The sequence below is a fragment of the Terrapene carolina genome, unplaced genomic scaffold (genome assembly GCF_002925995.2).
Source record: "Terrapene carolina triunguis isolate 2854851 unplaced genomic scaffold, T_m_triunguis-2.0 Scaffold34617, whole genome shotgun sequence".
Taxonomy (NCBI): Eukaryota; Metazoa; Chordata; order Testudines; family Emydidae; genus Terrapene; species Terrapene triunguis.
Window position 1 is genome coordinate 1 of NW_020698968.1, and position 9,148 is coordinate 9,148.

The window sequence follows — 9,148 nt, forward strand, 5'->3', positions numbered from 1 at the left end:
CCCCCAGTCCCAGCCCCTCCCTTGCGCCCAGGTGATAAAGAACGAGCGGCCGGACGGCATTCTGCTGACCTTCGGGGGCCAGACGGCGCTGAACTGCGGGGTGGCGCTGACCCAGGGCGGGGTGCTGGCCCGGTACCGGGTGCGGGTGCTGGGCACGCCCATGGCCTCCATCGAGATGACGGAGGATCGCAAGGTCTTCGTGGAGAAGATGGAGGAGATCGACGAGCACGTGGCGCCCAGCGAGGCGGCCTCCTCCCTGGAGCAGGTACGGGGGGGGGGGCAGACAATGGGGGGCCCCTCCCCGGGGCAGGTTGTTGGGGATCCCCAGGATCCCTGCTGTGCTCCAGTTTTCAGACAGTCCCTCAGTGAGGCAGCCCCCCGGGGGTCCCCCTGTCCCTTCAGGGCTGGCGCCCCAACGCCTCCGAGCCCCTGGGCTCCTGCCTCACCCCGTGAGCTCTGCCCAGCGAGTCCAGCTGAGCCGACTCACAGCCCCCCTGCCCCTCCCATACTGCCACCCGCTCCCCCATCCCCCCACGGCACTTCCCCCTGCTCCCCCTGCAGCACAGCCCCCACCCTCACTGCTCCCCCTCCCCAGTGCCCCTTGCTCCCCCTGCAGTGCTGCCTCTGTTCTCTGCTGCCCCTTGCTCCCCCACGGGGCAGTCCTAGCCCTGCTGCCAGTCGGCCCCTCTGACTCCTTGGTCTGGTCCTGGCAGGCTCAGGCCGCGGCCTCGAGGCTGGGCTACCCGGTGCTGGTGCGCTCGGCCTATGCCCTCGGGGGTCTGGGCTCCGGCTTCGCCAACAGCCGGGAGGAGCTGACAGCGCTGGTGAGCCAGGCCTTCGCGCACACCTCCCAGGTGCTGGTGGACAAGTCCCTGAAGGGCTGGAAGGAGATTGAGTACGAGGTGGTGCGGGACGCCTACGACAACTGCATCACCGTAAGGAGGGGAGCGGAGGCACCGGGCAGGGGGAGCTGCTGTGGGGAGGGGGGTGGGCGGGCAGGGGGAGTTGGGGAGTGCCCAGGGAGGGAAGGGGGTGGGGGGGCAGGGGGTTTGGGGGCACTCGGGCAGGGGGGTGCCCAGGGGGAACCAAGGGAGAGGATTGCTCTAGGGAGGGGCAGGGAGACCTTCCTCCAGGCTGGTGAGCTGGGCCGGGTGTAGGGTGCAGACGGAAGGGGCCCCACCCCCATTGGGCTCCCCGGCCTCATGCGTGTGCTGGGGGCTGGGTGTCTGCCAGCTCCGGCGCCCCCAGAAGGCTGGGCGGGAGTTGCGTGCTGGCCTGTGGCCTGGCTCTGACTCCAGCCCCCGAGCCTGTCCTCGGGGGGAGGGGCTGGCGTGTCCCTAATGCGCCCAGCGGGGGCCCCTGGGCTGGGGAGCCTGCCCCGCCCCTTGCAGTGCCCCCCATGCCCAGCGTGCTGGGGCCGTGGGCATCAGAGGGAGGCAAAGCCCGCAGAATGCACTCGGCTGCTCCCCCCTCGCGCCCCGCAGCCAGCGGCCTGTGGAGAGCAGCCTGGGGCCGGGGCCCCGCGTCTCTGCGCCAGTCTAGGCCGGGCTGGGTGGCCTCCCTCCCTGCAGCAAGGGGCAGTGGGGTGAACCGCTCCCCCCGGCAGGTCTGTAACATGGAGAACCTGGACCCGCTGGGCATTCACACGGGCGAGTCCATCGTGGTGGCCCCCAGCCAGACGCTGAACGACCGGGAGTACAACATGCTACGCCACACGGCCATCAAGGTGGTCCGGCACCTGGGCATCGTGGGCGAGTGCAACATCCAGTACGCGCTGAACCCCGAGTCGGAGCAGGTGAGAGCCGGCCAGCGGGCCCCAGCATGCATCGCATGGGGCCTGGGACTCTGGGACAGCCCCGCCTTGCCCTCCTCCAGCCTGCTGCCCGTGCACTGCTCCGAGCCGTTCCTCTGAGCGCTGGCAGAGCGCCCCAGCATCCCTGGCCCGGCTCTGTGCCCGGAGCAGTGAAAACTTCCTAAAAGTGGGGGCCATCAGTGCCTGGACTGAGGCCCCGCCCCCTGGCCGCCCCTTCCCCCGAGGCCCTGCCCTCTGCTTGCTCCTCTCCATCCCTCCTCCCATCACTGCTCCATGCCCGTACAAAGTGGGAGGGATAGCCCCCTGATCCCTCCTTGTCCAGCGCCCCTGCTCTGTGCCCCTGCCTGGCCCCGGAGATGGAGGGCAGCGGGAGGAGCCGGGGTCTGGCCAGCTGTAGCAGCATCTCATGCCCTTCTCTTCGCCCGCAGTATTACATCATCGAGGTAAACGCCCGGCTCTCACGGAGCTCCGCCTTGGCCAGCAAGGCGACCGGCTACCCGCTGGCCTACGTGGCAGCCAAGCTGGCTCTGGGCATCCCCCTGCCCGTCCTCAGGTAATGGCTTTGGGGTGGGGCCCGTGGGCTCAGTGCTGCTGGGCGTGACATCTCCTGGCAGGGTGTGGCGCAGACTCCAGAAGGCTCCTGGCCTGTGGGGTGGGCTCTTTTCACCTGGCCTGCGAGCCGGGCGGCAACCGGGCCGTGAGCCGCTGTGGCCAGGCCCTGGGTCCAGGCCTCCTTGGGCCATTTCTCCTCACGGGGTGCTGGGAGGGTCAGACGGGCAGCGGGGGACACTCCTCAGGGAGTCACTGCCCCTTCCAGACCGTGTCCCCCCTAAAGCCCCAGGCCTGGTAAGTTCCCTCTTCTGGGTGTCTGGCCCCTGGGGTGCCCGCTGCTGGGGGCTAGCTGCTGAACCTGCTCTGTCCCCTAACCCCCAGGAACTCCGTCACCAATTCCACCACGGCCAACTTTGAGCCCAGCCTGGATTACTGCGTGGTGAAGATCCCGCGCTGGGACCTCAGCAAGTTCCTGCGGGTCAGCACCAAGATCGGCAGCTCCATGAAGAGTGTGGGTGCGTGGCACAGCAGCCCCCGCCACATCCGGACTCCTGTGCTTCCCAATCTGGCCAGCGGCACCTGGGACTCCCCACCCTGACCCTGGGCGGCTCCCCCCGGCCTTTCCGACTCAGGCTGTGCATAGGGGGCATCCCTCCCTTCCCGACGTGGGGCAGCTCGCTGGGGGCTGCCCCCTCGCAGAGGCCGGCGCGTGCCTCCTCCGGCCTGGTCCTGGCCGCTCACCGTGTCTCCTCTCCTCCCGCAGGGGAGGTCATGGCCATCGGGCGGAACTTCGAGGAGGCCTTCCAGAAGGCGCTGCGCATGGTGGATGAGAACTGCGTAGGCTTTGACCACACCGTGAAGCCAGCCTCCGACGTGGTGAGTGGGGGGCCGGGGCGGCTCTGCGGGGCACGAAGCGCTCCCATGCACTCTGGGGGCGGGAGCTGCTCCCGGTGCTGTCCCGAGGGCCCTGGGGACCCAGGCTGGGCCCCCCATGAGGGCTGGGGTCTCTCCCGGATCCTGGCTGAGCTGCTCCCTCCCGGCAGGAGCTGGAAACGCCCACTGACAAACGGATCTTCGTGCTAGCGGCCGCCCTGCGAGCCGGCTACCCCATCGAGCGGCTCTACGAGCTGACCAAGATCGACCGCTGGTTCCTGCACAAGATGAAGAACATCACGGACCACGCGGTGCAGCTGGAGTGCTACCGCGAGGGGCAGAGCTCTATGCCCCCCGACGTGCTCAAGAAAGCCAAGCAGCTGGGCTTCTCCGACAAGCAGGTGGCCTTGGCCGTGCTCAGGTAATGCCCGGCGCAGGGCTGGGGGAGTCAGCCCGGCACGGAGGGAGGGGACGGGGCGTGATGGCCACATCCAGCAGCTGCTTCTCTGAGTGGGAGGGAGCTGATGACAGCTGACAGCTCCCAGCATGCACTGCAGCCTGCTTGGCAGGATCAGCTGGGCGTGCCAGGTGTCCGGTCGATGTACTGACCGGACACCAAAAGTCCGGTTACCGCAGGTGGGGGCGGCGGCGGCTGGGTCATCAACCTGCACCAGCCCCTGCTCGGCCAGGGCCGCCTCCTCCCTGCATCTTGTGGGCAGGCAGCCGGCTCTGCCAGGCTGTAGCTCCTGTCCCAGGTCGGGAGCAGAGGGAGCCCAGCTGGTGGAGATGATGGAGTGTGGAAGAAGGGGGAAGGGAGAGAGCAGTGGAAGAAGGGGGCTGGGGTGTGAGTGGGGGGGACGGACGGCCTGGAGGGGCGTGAGTCGGGGGGGGGGGGGGGGGGGGGGGGCAGGGCAGGGCTCCTGCTACAGCGTCCGGTGTCAGAAATGAGAGAGCTGCTGCCCCGGATGTGCTGGCGAGGTGCAGCTGTGCGTGCTGGGGTCCGTAGTCTCTGGGCTGTGCTGTGTGTTGGGGGGGCCCTCTCCCTCTCTCAGCCCTGCCCTCCCTGCAGCACTGAGCTGGCCGTGAGGAAGATGCGGCACGATCTGAAGATCCTGCCCGTGGTGAAGCAGATCGACACGGTGGCGGCAGAGTGGCCGGCGCAGACCAACTACCTGTACCTGACGTACAACGGGACGGAGCACGACCTGGCCTTCCGCGAGCCCCACGTCATGGTGATCGGCTCCGGCGTCTACCGCATCGGCAGCAGCGTGGAGTTTGACTGGTGCGCCGTGGGCTGCATCCAGGAGCTGCGCAAGGTCAGCGGGCGGGGCGGGGCGCGCTGGCCTGGGTTCCTCGCACCCTGGATCTCCCCGTGCCCCCACGCTGGCCTGGCCGGCTCAGGGCTCCCCTCTCTTACAGATGGGCTTCAAGACCATCATGGTGAACTACAACCCGGAGACGGTGAGCACCGACTACGACATGTGCGACCGCCTCTACTTCGACGAGATCTCCTTCGAGGTGAGCCCGGCGTGGGGCTGGGCACGGCCTGGGAGTGCGTGCCAGGGTGCTCACGCCTACGCTGGGGCTGGGGGCCGGGGAGCCAGGGGGAGCCGGTGCGACTAGGGGGGCCCAGGTGGCCGAGGGGAGCTGCCTTTGCTGGCCAGACTGCCATACAGCGGGGGGGAAGGGGGCGGGGGGGCCGTGCAGCCGGGGGGGGCCCGTCTGGCCGGGTGCCTATGCCATCGGGGGCCCGTGCTGTGGGGGGGGGGGGCCGCCCCGCTCCCCGCCCCCTGGCTGCACTGCCTCCTGGCCCCGGCAGGTGGTGATGGATATCTACGAACTGGAGAGCCCCGAGGGCGTGATCCTGTCCATGGGGGGGCAGCTGCCCAACAACATCGCCATGGCGCTGCACCGGCAGCAATGCCGCATCCTGGGCACCTCCCCCGAGGCCATCGACTCGGCCGAGAACCGCTTCAAGTTCTCCCGCCTACTGGACACCATCGGCATCAGCCAGCCCCTCTGGAAGGAGCTCTCCGACATGGAGGTGAGGGGGGGATGCTGCCCCCTCCGTGTGTGCTGTGGGGTGGGGGAGGGGTTGCCCGGCCCAGCTCCCTCCGGAGCGTGTCGCGGGGGGGGGAGGGGTTGCCCGGCCCAGCCCCCCCCATGCCCGCCGTGGGGCGGGGGAGGGGTTGCCCGGCCCAGCTCCCCGCATGCGTGCCGTGGGGTGGGGGAGGGGTTGCCCAACTCCCCCCGGGCGTGCCACGGGGCGGGGGAGGGGTTGCCCAGCTACCCCGTGCATGCCATGGGGCAGGGAAGGTTGCCCAGCCTGTCTCTCTGCCCGCAGTCGGCCAAGCAGTTCTGCTGCAAGGTGGGCTACCCGTGTGTGGTGCGCCCCTCCTACGTGCTGAGCGGGGCTGCCATGAACGTGGCCTACTCCGACAGCGACCTGGAGAAGTTCCTGTGCAGCGCCGTGGCCGTGTCCAAGGAGCAGCCCGTCGTCATTTCCAAGTTCATCCAGGAGGCCAAGGTCAGCGCGGGCCCGGCTCCGTGGGGGGTCGGCCACAGGGGGCCACTTCCTGGCAGCTGCTGGCAGAGCTTCGCTCGGGGTCCTGTGGGGCCCTGAACACCCCCACCCCTCTGCCGGGGCCTGGACCCCGGTCACACTGGCGGAGACGCCCGACTCTCCGTGGCTCCAGCCCGGGCAGGCTGCCCGTCTGGCTCTTCGTGCTGCGGGGGCTGGATAGTTCCCGGAGGGGTGGGGTCAGGCACTGCCTGGCAGATGGGGATCACTCAGGTTTGCAGTGGGGGGCTGAGTAGGCGAGGTGGTGCTGGGGGGCACTGGGGCGTGGGGATGGCACCGGTAGGGAGGGGCTCCGGGGGGGGTTCACTCGGTGTGGTGTGTGCAATGGGAGGTGCTGAGGGTGGGGGTGGTACCAGCATGGAGGGGCTGGGGAGGGCAGGGAGGAGCTGTGTGTGTGCGGGGGGTGGTACCGGCAGGGAGGGGGGGGGGGGGGGGGGGGTGCACTCGGGTGCAGGGGGGGCTGGGGGCGCTCAGGGGTCCGGTTGTCCCTCCCCTCCCGCAGGAGATCGACGTGGACGCCGTGGCCTGTGATGGCGCAGTGGTGGCCATCGCAATCTCGGAGCATGTGGAGAACGCGGGCGTGCACTCGGGGGACGCCACGCTGGTGACGCCGCCCCAGGACATCACGCCCAAGACCCTGGAGCGGATCCAGGCCATTGTGCACGCCATCGGGCAGGAGCTGCTGGTCACGGGGCCCTTCAACCTGCAGCTCATCGCCAAGGTACCGCCGTGGGGCAGCAGGGACCCGGGGACCAGTCAGCCTCAATGCCCTGAGTTGGGAGGGGGGAGGCAGCGGGCACCTTCCCCGCTGACAGCTTTGGGCTCTGCAGCGTCTCCTGCAGCTGGCCACACGTCACATCCAGGCCAGAGTTGCCTGGGACTGGGCCCCTGGATGCGGCGGGAGGGCGGGAGCAGCGTGCTGGGGTCCGAGGGGGCCTGGCCCTGCCCCTGCCCTTGCCCTGCCTCTCCGGGTGCTCAGTGCCCTGCGGAAGGGGGAAGCAAGCTGGTGCTCCACACATCTCACTTGCTGATTCCCTGCTTGGCTCATTCCCTCCGGGACACCTGCAATGGCCACCGTGGGAAGACAGGACACTGGGCTAGAGGGGCCTTTCCTCTGACCCAGCGCAGCCGTTCTCTTCTGACCGCGGAGGATAGGTCCATCGGGCTTTAGCCAGCCTGGGCAGGGTGAGTTTGGGTCTCCAGGTGCTGGGATGGGTCACCCCACGCTCCCGTCTGTCTGCAGGACGACCAGCTGAAGGTCATCGAGTGCAACGTGCGTGTCTCCCGCTCCTTCCCCTTCGTCTCCAAGACGCTGGGGGTGGACATGGTGGCCCTGGCCACCCAGGTGATCATGGGCGAGGAGGTGGAGTCGGTGGGACTGATGACAGGCACTGGGATCGTCGGTGTCAAGGTAAGCGGGTGGGGAGCGGTGGGTGGGGTGGCCACGGCTGTCTGGCTTGCTGAGCCCCCCCTGCCCTCTGCACCCCCAGGTTCCCCAGTTCTCCTTCTCGCGGCTGGCGGGGGCAGACGTGGTGCTGGGCGTGGAGATGACCAGCACGGGCGAGGTGGCCTGCTTTGGGGAGAACCGCTGTGAGGCCTACCTGAAAGCCATGCTGAGCACCGGCTTCAAGATCCCCAAGAAGAACATCCTGCTGACCATCGGCAGCTACAAGGTGAGGGCGGGGCAGGGCCGCGGCACATGCTCAGAGACGCTGGAGGCGAAGGTTCAATCCTGGCGCTGGATGGCTGCAACGCAGCGTAGACTCAGAACACGAACATGCAGCAGCCAACAGCAGCGGGAGACGAAGCAGGCTGCTCCTGAGGCAGGGAGGCCCAACGCTGCACCTTGCTCTAGCCTGGCTCCTCGCAAACTGACTTGGTCCAGGGTTAGGGTTAGGTGACAGGCAGTCACCTCTGTCATGGACCCCCAGAGCCGGGCTACGCCCCAGCCTGGGAACAGTCCCTGGGAGGGGCCTTCAGTGACCCTGACCCCCCCCGGGGTCTCACTCTTCTCCCAGGGTGAGCCACGTGGCCTCCCCGCCTCCTGAGACTGGGCCCCTGGGCCTGCAGCCCCCCCGCCCCACCCCGGGAGCTCCGGGCAGCGAGTCTGGGACAGACCTGGGGGAGACGTGTACAATCTGGGGGAGCAGCACCCCCCTGCCAGCGTCTGCGGGGACACCCAGCCAGCGCGGGCAGACAGGCAGGTGTATCCGCGGCCTGGTGCACGGCACAGGCAGCCCTGGGGGAGCCCAGAGAAGTGAAGGTCCCAGCAGAGTCCGTTCTGGGCAGCCGGCGCCCAGCCCAGCTGCAGTGACCCCCGTGGTTCAAGCTCTGTCCCCCCATCTGTCCGATCTCCTTTGTCAGACTCCTGGGGTGCCCCCAACTGCTCCCCACAGCTCACACTTAACCCCCCCCCCGGCCTTTGTTCCTGAGCTGGGGGATGCGGCTCAGCCCCCTGCGGAGAGGCGGGACGGCCACGTCTCTCTGGGTCACTGGTTGCCAGGTGTCCACGTCCCGGCCATTGGATCTGCCCTTCTCTTCTCAAGAGCTGCATGGAGATGGGCCCTAAGGGCCGAGGCCACCAGGCGCCCTCCACCCCGTGTCTTCGCCTGCCCCAGAGCTCCCACCAGCAGGGGAACAGTGCCGCACACGGGGGAAACTGAGGCACACACAGGACTCAAAAAAGCATTACTAACAATTCCCATTGTGTCCCAGCCCTCTAGGCTGCGAGCAGGCCCAGGAATCCCTGCTCCTAGTGCCAGCTCAGTACAGCGGGGCCATGCGGGTGAAGGGGCCCTGGGGCAGAGGGGTGCTGGGCTGCCCAGGCCTGGCCTGTTCTGACCCCTCTGGTGGCTGTTGCAGAACAAGAGTGAGCTGCTGCCCACAGTGCGCACCCTGGAGAGCCTGGGCTACAACCTGTACGCCAGCCTGGGCACTGCCGACTTCTACACCGAGCACGGCATCCAGGTACCGGCTGGGGGCGGGCTGCCGCCTCTCCTAGTGTGGCGCGGCCGGGGGCGAGCTGCCGCCTCTCCTAGTGTGGCGCGGCCGGGGGGCGGGCTGCCGCCTCTCCTGGTGCGATGCGGCCGGGGGGCAGCTTTCAGGTTGGGGTGAGGCTCCCAGGCCTGTCCCAGGCTGCTGGACCTGCACCAGAGGCGTGGGGCCAGTGCCCAGGTTACTGGCATGGGGTGGCACCCCTTCCATGCTGGGTCCTGGGAGCAGGGCCACCATTCCCTTGTCCCCCAGTCTGTCCCCAGGTCTCTAGAGCAAGGAACCCCCCTCCCCGCCCCCAGTCTGTGCCGGGCCCCGGGAGCAGGGCCACCACTCCT

The 9,148-nt window shown here is 68.8% G+C and overlaps 1 protein-coding gene across 1 annotated transcript; it reads left to right on the forward strand.

The window, feature by feature from the left end:
- Positions 1-22: 22 nt before the first annotated feature.
- LOC112125844 (CAD protein-like) lies at positions 23-8,786 on the forward strand (the record flags this gene model as incomplete). The annotated part of the gene is made up of 15 exons (XM_026646259.2): positions 23-265; positions 714-935; positions 1,607-1,795; positions 2,242-2,366; positions 2,747-2,880; positions 3,129-3,241; positions 3,409-3,659; positions 4,308-4,554; positions 4,658-4,756; positions 5,058-5,282; positions 5,583-5,765; positions 6,322-6,540; positions 7,063-7,230; positions 7,310-7,492; positions 8,682-8,786. Coding segments are annotated over 15 exons (2,706 nt in total), but the record flags the coding sequence as incomplete, so codon positions are not given.
- Positions 8,787-9,148: the final 362 nt, after the last annotated feature.